The sequence below is a fragment of the Lacerta agilis genome, chromosome 3, assembly GCF_009819535.1.
Source record: "Lacerta agilis isolate rLacAgi1 chromosome 3, rLacAgi1.pri, whole genome shotgun sequence".
Taxonomy (NCBI): Eukaryota; Metazoa; Chordata; class Lepidosauria; order Squamata; family Lacertidae; genus Lacerta; species Lacerta agilis.
In genome coordinates this window covers 98,159,978-98,175,185 of record NC_046314.1, presented here as the reverse complement: position 1 = coordinate 98,175,185, position 15,208 = coordinate 98,159,978, and the positions used below count along the sequence as shown (strand labels likewise).

At 39.5% G+C, this 15,208-nt stretch overlaps 1 protein-coding gene across 2 annotated transcripts in view; it reads left to right on the top strand.

Annotated features, from left to right (window-relative positions):
- Positions 1-15,208, top strand: part of LRPPRC (leucine rich pentatricopeptide repeat containing) — a 115,367-nt gene that overhangs the window by 83,918 nt on the left and 16,241 nt on the right. For both annotated transcript variants that reach the window (XM_033144882.1, XM_033144883.1), the window contains exons 28-31: positions 3,801-3,943; positions 4,258-4,384; positions 7,210-7,336; positions 11,561-11,649. In XM_033144882.1, the coding sequence (XP_033000773.1) occupies positions 3,801-3,943; positions 4,258-4,384; positions 7,210-7,336; positions 11,561-11,649 (486 nt within the window). The remainder of the gene's footprint in view (positions 1-3,800; positions 3,944-4,257; positions 4,385-7,209; positions 7,337-11,560; positions 11,650-15,208) is intronic.

Below are 15,208 nucleotides of genomic sequence, written 5' to 3'. Positions count from 1 at the left end.
TAGCCAAATACACTCGCAGCCTCCCAAGGAATATCTTGAAAGCCTTTCAAAATCTTACCAGTACGTGGGCAACTTGTTAAGCATTCGAGGACAATTGAAAATTGAGAGCCACATAGCACTGGGTGACTGCAGATTCGATTGACGGAAAGGGAGTTTTGCAGGCGTGTCATACCTCTGAAACATTTTGTCTCATCCTCCTCTTTTCATAGGATCAGATATGGCCTGGGATCCAAAGGAGTGCTTACGTAATGCTGCACATTGATAAAGGCTTTAGACTTTATATATCTTGAATTGGAACCTCACATACCATATGGCACACAGTTTTTGAAACTGAGAAGTCATTTAAAAGCAGTTTGATAGGACATTTTGGAGTAGTCTGCTTTTTAAAGAAAATAGCTAAACATCATGTTGCAGGTCCTAAACTCTTTGCTTTATGCATCAATTTGTGCAATCAAGCCCTGCTATGTGTAGAATTGGACACACTACGTGTTCCTACAACCCTCCTCTATTCAGACATCTGTAATATATGCCTAGGAATTTGTTTCATGTTAGTAGCAACCAATGCAGGTCAGTTGGGCTAGTTTAACCATAACTAGGTCTCCCCACTTGCTGAAGGAAAAATGTTGGTTTGGTTGAATTTAGTAATCCTTAAATGGATACTTTGTATAAGGGGGGGGGCAAAGATTCTTGTTGCAAATTTAATTTTGACTATGTGAATATGAGTGTAGCCTCCTTCTTTCCTGCTCTTCTCATGGGTGGATTTCCTCCTAAATTTCTTGGTTTTCACTAACTGTAATTTTCTATGGCATCTGATGAGTGCTTGCTTGCTTAATAGTTTCCTTTTTAAAAAATGACTTTCAAACCACAATATGAGGCGAGTTTGCAAGCTGCTGTTTGAAGGTTAGCACTAACCATAGTTTTCCAGTTCAGACATGGCAAACTGTGGTTAGCCAAAATTAGGAAGGTGAAGGAAGGGCTCCATGAAAGAGGAAAACAGGCTATGAAATCCAATAACTGTAACTCTGTAAAGTGCCACAAGATTCTCCATTATTTTTGCTGTAGCAGCCCAATACAACCACCCCTCTGGAACTGTGTTTTTTGGAAACAGATGGATTTTTGCTTTACTGCAACTCGGCAGTGTGATGTTATGACACCTTCATTCTCTTTATAAGATAAGGAAACATGGTTTTTTCCATCTACCTTGGCAGAGTATTCACCTCTTTTGCTTGCAAAAAGAACATTCAGAGAAGTGGCCAAGATACTTGCTGTATGCTTTATTCCATTCTTGCATTTCATTTTCTCAGCAGCTTTTTTTAAAATCTTCCTTATTGCTTTACAAATACTAGTTCACCATAATAAAGCAACTGGGTTTCCAAACATAATCTTCCTTTAGTAGGAGGGAGGCCTCCTCCTTTCCCAACAAGCAGCCTGTCTCTCTTCAATGGTGAGAGGAGAAATCTAAGATACAAATTTTATCGAACACTGTTGTGCAAAATCTGTAGACATCAAGAAAAGACACAACCAATTCCATCTACTTAAATTAAGGGAAAACAGCTTTTTCCACTGTAAGAGCAAAAACAGAACCACTTCTAACCATCTTTCAAAACTGTTGCATGCAGTACGACTCCTGAGGTTCCATGGCTATTTCTGTATATTATTACAATGGTAGCTAAATTCAGTTTTCCCTCAGTTTACAAATGTAGGCACGTAGTTCATCACAAAAAAAGGAATTATTATAAACCTGTAATCCGTCATTGATTGCAAGGCGGGTGATGAACAGAGGTTATTTTAACTCTCTAATATGTGGTGGTGTTTTTTTCTGCAAGGAGTTGGGAGGTTATACTGTGTTCACTGTGTGTTCCCATATTCAGGCACCTTGGAATATGGGAAATGGTGATGAGCCAGGGATTTGGATCAGCATGTTGCCTATATCCTGATGACCCCCATTGCTGTCTCTCTTCCAACTTGTAATTCTGGAGATGTTGTAAAAGTCCTGAACTGCTTGGCATCCTTATTGTAGTAGATAGGGATGGGCGAGTGGACACATACCGTATTTTTCCATGTATAAGACTAGGTTCCCCCCACCCCACCCCACCCAAAAAAATTAGGTTTAAAATTGGGGCTCGTCTTATACACAGGTAGTGATGAGGGGTGTTTTCTTAATTTGGAGTCCCCAAAAATACGGGGCGTCTTATACATGGGGGCGTCTTATACACGGGAAAATACAGTAATCCATACAAGACAGAAATACTGCTGGTTGAGGATTTTGATGGTGTGGGAGTACATGTGCAGCCTGTTCTGAATGAGGTTGCACTCCCCTTAAGGCAGGCACCCCCAAATTCAGAGTTTGGGGATGTCTGCCTTAAGGGATCAAGTTTGAAGCTTTGAGTTTCTGCCCAGAAACCACACCTACTTCTGATTTTCCTAGATATTGCTGGGCCCAAAGCACCTCCAGATTAGTTTGTTATAAAATGCTGTGCACAAGGCTACTTTAACTTGTTTAAAATGTGACTTCTGGACTGTTAACTGGGCTCAGAGATCAGATCAAATATCTCTTATTTTAATTCATCTTCATTGCTTACTAGGCACAGTTCAGGGTGCTGGTTTTGACCTTTAAAACCCTAATTGGCCCAGGACACAGATACCCGAGGACCTACCTCACCTCTATAAATCCGCCATAATGATGACATTATCTCCAAAGGCCCTGCTCTTTGTTCCTTCACCATCAGAGCAAAGGACAGGACTCCTCCTCTTGTAGGGCCAAGATTATGGGTGGTGTTCAGTTAAGTTTTATTCAGAGTAGACCCAGTGAAATTAATGGACACTGGTGCATTTACACTGCACCAACTTCATCACCTCCTTGCCTCCCGCTTAAGGTGTGGCGATGCCAGTTGACAGGAGGTCAGGTAAGCAGAACTCTCTGTCCACACCAGCCACTACTGATGGTGCCAAAATCTGTTATTTTGGGAGGTTTGCTAGAGTTCTGGAAATGTTAGGCCTCTGTCTTGTAATCTCCAGCTGAAAGTGTATCATATAATATAAGGTGTTGCATTACTTGCATTATATTCCATAAAAAAGTCAAGATTGCTGGACCCTAAGAGCTACATTGGTACACACAAGCATGAATGGACCGCCATAATCCCCCCCCCCCCGATTGCAGCTCCTTCTGGTGTAGTCTCAAACATCTAGAGCAGGGGTCAGCAACCTTTTTCAGCCGTGGGCCAGTCCACCTTCCCTCAGACCATGTGGTGGGCCGGACTATATTTTTTTTTGGGGGGGGGGATGTATGAATTCCTATGCCTCACTAATAACCCAGAGATGCATTTTAAATAAATGCACACATTCTACCCATGTAAAAACATCAGGCAGGCCCCACAAATAACCCAGAAATGCATTTTAAATAAAAGGACATATTCTACTCATGTAAAAACATGGTGATTCCCGGACCATCTGCGGGCCGAATTGAGAAGGTGATTGGGCCGCATCTGGCCCCCAGGCCTTAGGTTGCCTACCCCTGATCTGGAGGTTACCTAGTTGGCAATGGGTGTTCTAACTAAAAGGAGATTAGGACTACACTGGCAGGAGAACTATTCTTATGATGTGTAATATTCTGTTTGGCTCTAATTATAAGTAACTTGAAAAAAGAATATTCAAACACCCACTCCAGATAAAGCAACAAAGGAAGTTGGTTATATATGGGGAAATAAACTTCATGTGAAGACATGCATGAAACAGCTTGCAGTAGAAAATGACAGTGCCACATTTAGGTTTGCTCTGTTCTTTCACTTTTTCCCCTTCAGAGGTAAACAATGATTGGCAAAGGGCTGTCGCTGTTTGGACTAAAATGCAAGAAGAAAACAGTATTCCCCGTGAAAGAACTTTGAGGCTGCTAGCAGATATTCTTAAGGCTAATAATCAGGAAGTCCCATTTGATGTACCTGAGGTAAATTAGATTAATTGTTTTTTGTGGTGAAATACTGGCTTTTAAAATCTTTCATGTTGGTTAGTGAATGATATGTGAGAGCTGTTCGGCAGTGGAATTTGCTACCAAGGAGTGTGGTGGAGTCTCCTTCTTTGGAGGTCTTTAAGCGGAGGCTTGACAGCCATCTGTCAGGAATGCTTTGATGGTGTTTCCTGCTTGGCAGGGGGTTGGACTGGATGGCCCTTGTGGTCTCTTCCAACTCTATGATTCTATATGGCAGAGGGATATTGTATGTATGAAGATAAGTAACTTTTAAAAATTGTTTTCTTTTAAAGATTTGGTTTGATGGGGCTACTGATGAGGCTGTTGATTCTATCAGTTCTCCCCCTTTGACGGCTGCTGAACAGGCGACAGATAATGAAAAACAAATATCCATACTCTGCAAAAAGGGTAATCCTGAAGGTAAATTAATTTGGACTCTTTCCTAAACTATTGTTGAAAAGAATGTGCTAACTCGTTCAATACAAGGCACAAACCATGTCTGCATTCCCAAAATCACGGTGCTCTATAGCTAACATTCTGCTTCATGAAATTGTACTGTAGAATCTTGGTGACAAAATATTAGCAGCCTTGTATTTCTTTTCATGCTGAATATATAGGCTCCCAGTATGTAACTGCTTATGATACTATCTTTCTTACTGTTGTAAGGAATAATTTAACATCTGAATGTGAGGTTATTACACTCTGTAGTAGGAAGGATATCCCCTGATTTAGAATTTATCATCATATTCAGTTATATCGAATTCGTACTTAATCAAGATTAGAAGGCATCTTTCCCACTACAGAAAGTAACTGTCTCCTTTTTGTGTTAAATTAGCCTGAAAAGAAAAGTAGTGTTGTAGCAGCTGTTGTAATTAGGGCTGTGCTTGCCTCCCCCACACCGATCCAATTCAGACCCTGATGCAATCCAAGGCTGACCCAGATCCAGGCCCCAACTTCATTTGAGGGCCATGCATTGCCTATAATTTGAAACCCTGGTTAAATACACAGCCCAGGGGATGGAGAAGGAGACACATGCAGGCAGCTTTATGGCTGCCACCACCTCTTTTGACAGCCTCAGGTGGATCTGAGACTGCTTCAACCCTCTTCAGCTGAATCTTGGGTCAGCTCGATTTGGCCCAGGATTTAGACAGAGCCAGTACCTGTGAATGTTTAGCTCCACATGGAAATCTCTGATTTCCAGCTCCCTCTTTCCTCAGTAGAGACCCACCAATAAGAAGGTACGAGGGCATGGCGTTGACATCCTCATTTTACCCCTGAAGTGTTGGCTTCAAAGTGACCTGCAGCAGCCAAGAACTACTCACCACTATAGATAAATACCATCAAACATTGGCCTAGAGCTGCCAGATATTCTTAACCCACGTCATGCATCTTGTCTTCCCTTAAGCCAAGATGGAATCCAATGGTTTTAGTGTTCTTCCTTAGGAATCCACTCAGAACAATGAATTAGTTGAAATCAGCACAAAATGATATTCCAGCTTTGGTGGAATGGACACTAAATTATACCAAAGCCCTGGGTTTAACTATGATGTTGCTGGTTAGAATTGAATAGTTTTCCTGTGGAGGACATGAAGGTTTGGAAAACATACGGTAATGCTAACCAATCTAATACAGTCATACTTTGGCTCCCAAATGCCTTGGGAGTCGAACGTTCCAGTTTTCAAACGTTCTTTTGGAAGCCGGACATCCAATGGGACTTCTGTGGCTTCCGATTGGGTGTCAGGAGCTTCTTGCAGCCAATCAGAAGCCGTACTTTGGTTTCTGAATGTTTCGGAAGTCGAACGGACTTCCGGAATGGATTCTGTTTGACTTCCAAGGTACGACTGTGTATCCTCAGTTTAGATCACAAGCTGTGGTTGTATCAGCACATCCAGTTGTGCAGTTATGTAATTTTTGCCTCCTCGCTCGTCTTGGGGAAGGAGGGCTCCCTTTGCAGGGCGACTTGCATTGCTTCTCTTACTTCATAAGGAGGTGAGCCAATGCTGCTGTATTGGGGAGCCCTCCTGCCCATTCTGATAAGTGGTGCCTGGACTACTGTCCCAAAGTCTTGCCCTGTTGACATTGACGTCATCCAATACACTTTCAGCACCATAATCATGGTGGTCAACACACCAGAAATTGTATAAATAGCAAATTGAACAGGAAGTATTAGAAATTTCCCCGTTTCTTTTTTAAATATGTTTGGATATCTTTTCTCAGCACAAAATGTTGGCGATGCATCTTGCATTATTGAATTAAGGTGCATGGTTTCACGAATGCTCGTATTGTTTAATCTTTAAGCATGCCATTATTCAGGTACTAGAGATATAGAGAGTAGAACTTGCATCACATATAATATAGAGTCAGTATTATTTGATTTTACATGCCGTAGTGTATTTAAAATATTAAAAACCAACACTGCTTTTAAGAGAAATAAATAAGCACTGTGTCCCTTCCCCCAATGTATGACATTAATTTTTAAAGAGTATATTAAGCAACAAATTACTGTTTCAACAGGATGTTTACAGCTCCATAATCTTGTTCAGAAAAGTAAATGACTGAAAAGTGTGGTTACCTTTTTTTCCCTTTTTTTGGTAACGTCTTTTCACTAACTTGACAGTTATTGTGAATGTGTGAAATAAAACTGTTAATCAGTCAAATAAATGCAGTTTTAGTTTACTTGTTAAATATCAGTATATTTGTAAATTGTATGTTTTTATGTAAATCTTGTCGTAGCCAAATAATTTGATCTCCCAGTACTGAAAACACTGCCAATATTTGCTGAATGCTGCTATGATACAGTATCAAACATTGCAACTCCTTTCCACAGAGTTGGGTGATGCATTAAAATAATATGAATTACGTCTTTGAACCAAGGTAACCTAGTAGCAGCTCGTCAATGAACTTGAACATGGCAATTCTGAAGGTGGCTGAGGATAACTTGTTTGCAATTGGTGGCAGTAGTTTTTCTCCTTCTTCTTCTTTTACTTGAATTTAGTTTGCTAAAAGTTCAGAAAGCATTTTGTATTTTAAAGAAACAATTACACAGAGAGGATTTCAACCCAGAAACCAGACAGTTTCTTAAATAAAGCTTCAGACTCTTAAGATATATATGAAGGAAAAAGGAATAGATTTGTTTCAGATGCTATATTTTTCTTTCTTTTCCAAAAAGAGAGATATAAATGCTGTTCTGTGGCACTTCAGTATAAGTTGACACATCAGTTGTTTTGTTTTAATTTTCTTTGCAGAGGCATACAAAATTTTACAAGAAGCACAAGAGCAGGGTGTTGTGCTTCCAGCCTTTGCATACGCCTTACTTATAAGATCATTGCTGAGCAAGGGTTATCTTGAAGAAGCCATCAATGTAAAAAACATGTAAGGAATATTTTTTTTCTATATTCTTGTATATCTGTGCACTTGTAACCTTGCATAAAAATCAGTCCAATCTTTGCTTTCAGGTGAAATTTCTGTTTTCCTAATAGAAAAATGGCCTTACTTGAAAGTAGAAAAATGCATTGGTCTTTCCAATAAGTTGTATGTCATAAGCTTGGCATTTTGGCATCGGGTCATTTTGTAGCTAATGATGCATCACAGCCCAGTCACATACTTTGTACACTTAACAATTTAACAAATGCACACATTATCCAAGCACCATTCACCTTTAATGGCTGGGTGAAGTCCCAAGACCAGACACAGAAGGCTACAGGCATCGCTTTTTATCGACTGCACTGACAGAATCACACAAGTAGGAAGTGCCATTTAGTGAATTGGGCAGTTCAGCTTTGTGCATGAAATATCGCTCCCATGTCGTATGTGCCAGTCAGTCACTATTCTGCTGAATTACACCTTGTAGGAATGCAGTTCTTTCACAGTTGAAATATGTGACAAAACTGGCAATACCTAAAGGCCTTGCTTTGCAATTATATTTATGTGTGAATTTTTAACATGTTTGATTTAAAAGCTGTTTGTGATGCGTTCTGGGATAAGCCAACATTTCACCACAGAAATCTTATCTTAAGGTAGCTTTAAAAAATAAATGTAGCGGTCGTTCTTCTGCCTAGCATCACTATATATTTCATAAGTTTCTCAAAGTTATAGTCAAAACAAAATAAAATAAAAAATTCCTTCCAGTAGCAGCTTAGAGACCAACTAAGTTTGTTCTTGGTATGAGCTTTCGTGTGCATGCACACTTCTTCAGATACACCTTATAGTGTAAGTTTGTTGTTGTTTAGTCGAAGTATTGGAGCCTCAGCTTCAGGATCTGTCCTTCCAGTGAGCACTCAGGACTGATTTCCTTAAGAATGGATAGCTTTGATCTTCTTGCAGTCCATGGGACAAAACTCCATGGACAAAAACAACAGGCAATGAAAGTAACTTTAGGCAGTGCTATTTTTCTAGAAAAAGAGGTGCCGGAACTCACCACGAATACCTCCCTCATTCTCTTAGAATGGCAATGGCGCCTGCCTGAGAGGTGCTGGAACTGAGGTTCGACTGAAAAAAAAGCCCTGCATAGGATCATATGTAGATGCCTTATACCAGGTCAGATCATTGGTCCACCAACATATGTATCGTCTAGGGTTGCCATATTTTGAAGAGCAGAACAAGGGGACACCATGACGACTCTCATTTTAAATACCCCTACTATATGTAGGCTATAGAAGAAAAAATCCCTGACTGTAGGTATTATCTTGGGGGCAAAAAAGATGTCAAAAGCAGCCAAACAAAAAACTTTGGTCATAATCCATCAGGGCTGTGAAATCAAAGAAGGCCTTATCTTTCTGCATGTGCAGATAGGGCCACTAATGCCAAAAGTTGTGCAACATGAGATGCAAAAGGAGCCGTTTTATGCAAGTCCATTTTAAGCACTTGAAAGAGGCTGTCAGGATCACTGCCTGATACAATGGCGGTGCATGCAACTAAATGAAAAAGGACAGAAGCAGGCAGGTGATCTGAATCCTACCTGTAACTGAATCCATTTGTTGGGGTTGCTGCCATCTCATTTGGATACTGGTGGAGGACATATGGGTTGTAGATTTTGAGCATGTTGAGAGAGTTGAGTTTGACTTTTTCCTAGCAATAATGTAAACCAACATTGGAAACGAGACGTTCAAAAATATAAATTTTTAAAAAGTCAAAACTGAATTCAAAGAGTTTACTGGTCTTTGTTGATAATTAGACTGGCAAATTTCAGATAACCACAAAAGACTCTTAAGGTGTGCAGCAAAATATAGAATAGCTTTATCTTAAATGAGTTAAATATAAAAAAGCAAAATATTTTTTAAAAAAATTACCACCCAAATTGACTTGCACTAGCTGGCCAAAAACAACAGCAACAACAACCTATCACATGCAAAAGCACACATTAACAGAAAAGCAATTATGTAAAAAGCACAATGAACAAAAATGGAAGATCTCGTTGCAGGTGTGCTAGAGAAAGGAGTAGGGGCAGAGCACAAACCAAAGGCTCATGCATGTAATTCTAACCCATAATAGTATTACATCTGAACCAGGATAGTGAGAAATAAATGCTTGAAGAAGCACTCAGCCTTTTTTCTTAACAAAAATGATTGAAAAGGCAGACTTAAAGGAACGCTGAGCTTTCTTTGCCATGGCTTCATTTAAGACCCAAGTACATAGTGTGTATCGGAACAAAGGATATCCAGGATCACAAACCTAGTTAGTTAATAAAGATTATTATTTAGGGTTGTTGAATATCAACAGATAATACAATAAGCATTTATTAATTGGCATATATCTCTCTCGCATAGAAACGTCATAAAAATTCACACCTTCCCGACATATCAGTAGAGGTTGGAACTTTCCCTGGGAATTAAAGTGGTCAAATAAATCAAAACAGAATGCTTCTTCCAGGAGCTGTTTTCTTAAGCCTGCTATACATAAAGCACTGCAGTTGTTAAATAAATTCTGTGGCAACAGGTAGTCTAGGAGAGAAACTAAAATATTTTATATTGAAAGGAGAAGTCCAAGTTGAGGTCATTTTGGAGTAGCTTTGCCTTGTTTCCAGTGGAGCTGGAATAAGAAGTCAGAGCTCGTTTTTGTCTACGCATTTTAAATAAAGGGGTAGGTTTGTCTTAAAAAAATCAGTAATATCTAACAGCAGAATGAGAAAAAACTAAATGAAAGTGCTTTAAGAAAATTTTAGTTTTCAGATGCTTTTGGTCAGTCCCCAGGCCTACTTTTAGAATTCTGATGAATTTTAGGTATGGGTCTAAAATAGAAATGTAGTAGTATTGGAATGAGGGATTAGTTCTGTAATAGTGGCTAACATCTATTTAATCACACTAAAGATTGGAAGATTGGAGAAAGTAAATCCTTTGTTATATGTAATTTACAGTCTCATGCATGAATTGTTGACTTAAGGGCTTTGACAGATGGGACAAAGAGGGGGCGGGGGGGGGGAGAAGCGGAACTGAGCAATAGGTGCTTAGCCAGAGATTAAGGGGATTGGTTGGGAGAGTAAGAAAATCCTGAGCCCAGTGACTGCATCTCAAGGCCCCAGAGGCTGAAAGTGACTGAGAGGATAGTCATATTGTGAACTCAATGCAGGATTTTCTTGGGATTGATGAGAATAATTTAGCAATGACCCTGCTTACCTCCCAATCCGCTCAGCTCGTAAGTTCAAGTAGGTAGGCTGCTCAGTTGTTTGCCACAAGATGATCGTGGTGGTTTATCCTGATTGTTGATATGGCAAATGGCAGTCCTACATACACTCCGGCCAGCGGAGATGTTCTAACCTAGAAAATGAACCTTGTAAAGTTATCCTGAGATATTAAGGAAAGTCTGAATTTCATTAGTGATGTTGAGGGCATTTCAAGGCACGCACTCAAAAAATAGAAAAGGATTTTCTGGTTAGTGTATGTTTCTCGAAAGGCTTTAACCAATATTATTAAAGCCAAGTTCTTATTGATGCTTCAGACCTGGGAATACTTTCCCCCCTCCTTTCTCCTCTGATTGCTTTCTAAAGGATGCAGAACTGATGAATTATGAAATTTAGTTTTAAGGCAGCAAAAGCAATACGTTGAGGGTCTTTATTTTAAAAAAAACCCTGTATGCATCTAGATGACAGAAATTTGAAAATTAAATCAACCAAATGATACGGTGTTGGTTCATAATATCCCTTTAGTTTATATTTAAAATATACAGTGCTGAAAATAAATGTTTCGCTTTTTTATTGCAGAAAGAATAGTTTTACATTTTATAATTATGGTGACTGTTTTAAAAAGAAGAGGGGGGGAAGTATCCCACTTAGGATACAGCAGAACAATGCTGGGCATGCAGTTATTTTCGTCATCTAATATGTCAGCATTCAAGAATCTGAACCGATTGTTTAAAAAAAATCTTGTACTTTGTTTCTTTTGTTGCTCATTTCCAACTTTGTCATCTGTCAGAAGGCACAAAAAAATTATCCTTCTATAACCATTGACAGGATAACACAAAAGCTGTCTCCAGGTCGATATTTTGCGGCAATATTTTTAACATACGAACAGTAGTTTTTATAATTTCACCTTGGTGCTCAACCATTTATTATCGTATCAGAAGCATGTCAGTAATTCCTTTCTAAATGTCTGCTTCTTTTAGCGCTGAGACCCACATCAAGGGCTTCGTGCTGAACGATGCTGCCAGCAGCCTCCTCATCATAACGCAAGTTAGGCGGGATTATTTGAAAGGTATGTCACAATGCTTGACCTTTACGTCACATTAATGCCTCTGCAGATTTTTCTTGTAACGCCCTTCGAATACTTGGATAAAGGAGTCCATTTAGCAAATTACCTGCTTATCAAGCGCCTTTTGTGGTAGCTGAGAGACGTAAATTACTGTACATGCATTTATAATACAGCTTGAATATGAATGTACTTGTCATTTGACCACTTAGTCCAGTTTCCGTTCCATTTAACACAAGATGGGTTTTCTTAAGATGAATCACAGCTCTTCAGACATGCAAAATTTGTGCTCCAGAACGAGAGAAAGTACAGGCTTTCAAGTGCGTTAAAATTCACAGCACAAGTCATTTTGCTTGGAAATTAACATACTTTAGAGCATCTGAAACAATTCCCAGCAGTTTCTTCCCGCACATTGTGTTGGTAGTGCAAGATATCAAGTGAGTTAAATTGAGTGTTAAATGTGCATGGTTGTGCACTAAATGATTATAATATTGATTTTTTAAAAACCTTAATCTAATACTTTTTAATAGTTTGCAATACCAACAGTAAAGAAACCTACATTGTGCTTCTGTGCTCATTTTAAGCTTACATTGTACGGAAACACCAGTGTTGGTTGCGCAAAATAAATGCCTAAAAATGCAGTGGTGGACCATTTTATTGTTGCAACCCTCTCTTCCACACATGTTGTTTGTCTTCAACTTGGAGGTGCTGCAAAGAATTGAAAGTGATGTTTTTACCAGGACAAAAGCCACTGAAGTTCAGGTTTAAGAAGACTGAACCTTATGCAGATTTAGGCAGTTAACATTCAATTTTACATAGCAAGATTTGGAACTGTTTGGAATAACTGCTGATTGCTAAGTGTTTCATTGCTTATGTGGATATGTATTAAAATATGTCATTTTAACATGAGGACTGTTCACCGAAGGTTCAGCGTCATTACCTCTCTTGTTCGTGAGTGCATTACACTGTACATGGTAATATGTTCTCTATGTAAAACACACAGAGTCAAAATTGTACCAAGACCCTGTCTTAAAGCTGCTTGCTTTGCTTCCTGTCCTTCCTGTTTTGCCTTCCAGATTTAGATTTGTTTTAGTAAATCAAGCTCATATTGGGAGGTTCTGCTAAAATTCTTGTGTAAACTTAAAACCTGTCCTTTTATGACTTAATTCCAGTAATTAAAAGAAGCCAAACAAGTGTGCTGGAGATTCAGCATTTTCACATGCCACTGAACAGTCATATTTGTTTGCAAATTCCCTCTCAATATGAGCATCTCCCTCTCTGCCCGACAGCTCATTTTGAATTGATCATCACGCCATCTGACTTCAATGCCTTCCTCTTCCTCATCCTCTTGTTGCTGACAGCATCCTTCATTTTTCACTTACCCAGGCATTGTAGCCTTACATTGTATTTGACTTCTTTCCTTTTTGCCCACTAGAGTCAGCAAAAGCTAGGAACATCATTTTTTTTTTTGCTGTATATATGTATATTTTGCTTTTTAAAAAAAGTATTTGAAAGCTAGAAGCTCCTTGTTTTAAACAGGGCTCCATGCCCTTTTCCCAAAGCATGGAGACCTCACATGCCAGAGGAGTTATCCTGATCACAGAGCAGCTTCGGATGTGGCTGTCAGGGATAGCTCCTCAGTACAGTGGTGCCCCGCTAGACGAATGCCTCGCTAGACGAAAAACTCGCTAGACGGAAGGCTGCCCCGCAAGACGAAAAAGTCTATGGGACTGCCTCACAAGAAGAAAAAAACCGCTTTCTGCCTGTCGCGAAAACCGCTTTCTGCCTTGGTGCTTCGCTAGACGAAAAAATCGCTAGACGAAGACACTCGCAGATCGAATTATTTTCGTCTAGCGAGACACCACTGTACCACACTCCCTGAGAATGTCTGCTCATCTGAGGTTTCTTTAGTATTTTTGCTGCATTTTTGCTCCATCCCTAACAGCAGCCACTGTAAAGGACATGCCATAGAGACTTCAACTCCTGCACCAACCTTTGAACTTGCTGGCTGAGTCATCTTGTGTTTCTTTGCCTTTATCTGTCCTGATTCTCTCCTGCATCCTGCCTACTACGTGTACATTAGCACTTGGCTTTCCCACTGCCCCAGCAACACACAAGCTCATGTCCTGCTTTGCCCATGGCAGTATCCTCTGACATGTGGAACCTGAGAAGCTCCTGCCATAACCACGAGTTCATCTTCTAGGCCTCCCTTATATTGGTCATGCAAAATTCCCTTTCTCTCTTTTATGCTTTATTCCTAACATATCTTTATAAACAGGCTAGAAGTTTCATGACCCAGAATCCTGAATAGTGAAGCAGCTGATTGAATCTCTTGTATACATCCATATAGGAAATAGTTCCCAAAATGCAGCAAAAATACTAATGTCTTGGTAGGCCTCAGTTCAAGCTTGTCACTTGAAATTACAAGTGCCCCCGTTTGTGAAAAAATGTACTTTCAGATGGGTACACTAGCTTGTTGCTTGAAACAAAATGCTAAAGAAAGTGCATATCCATAAATAGGTTTACTTGAACATAGACAACCCACTTTCATCCCAAAGTGGAAAACTGAAACACCTACTTGAATAATCCATATGCACAAACTAGTGATTGTAAATATAGCTGCTCATTTTCAACAAGCAAATATTCATATATGTATATCTTAAAGCATTTTCATGTATTCTATTCTTAAAAGAAATCCTCCTGTTCATCCTTGCCAATTCGTATTTCTTTACTACCTTTTAAAATACATTTGTCAACTTCAGTTGCATGGTGTTTCATGGTGGACACTTCCAGTGCTTTACAAATTATGCAATCTTATGCATGTTGGCTTTTATCCAGGTCTTAGTTAAGTTGGAGGGGGGTGGATGGATGGATGCTGGAAGCTTGGTTTTCATTTTCAATTATTTACAAGCAGCTTGTAAACCCAGATTTGAGAAATCTGACCAAGGATGCTCATGGCTTTAAAACCATCAGTGCACAAGCCAAGATTTTCAGGAATAGATTTTGATTAAGGACTTGTTCATCAAGACATAGTAGGCAAAAGAGCAGACAGTAGGAGCAAGAAGACGGACGTCTGCCATTTAAAGTTACTAAGCTGCAAAAACACATGAATTGGGATTCCTATACATTGGGCATTTTGATAGCCGCTTATGATGTTGCGTAGCCACAGGCATATCATCCCTAGCCCCCAAAACTGAAATGTGTGCCCCAACAAATGACAAGCAATGTAAAAAAATGTGCAAAGGTTATGTTGATTATTATCTGCAAATACAGAACTCTTCTGTGAGAGTATTAAAAGTAAAGCGAAGAGCAGGAAACCAAACCATTCTCATGGTATCTACACCAACAGTTAAAAAGACTTGGTAATATTCAGGTGGAGATTGTCCCAGGTTTCTCCTACAAAAGTGTTCTGGGCAGGAAAGGATACTTCCCCGAGACAGGTCAGAGTCCACATTCTAATAGTCAGCAAGACCAGACCCAAACATATTTGCACACCCTTAACTACACACACAAATTCAAACATGCACACACACTAACCTGTTTTTCATAGAAACTGGCATGTATT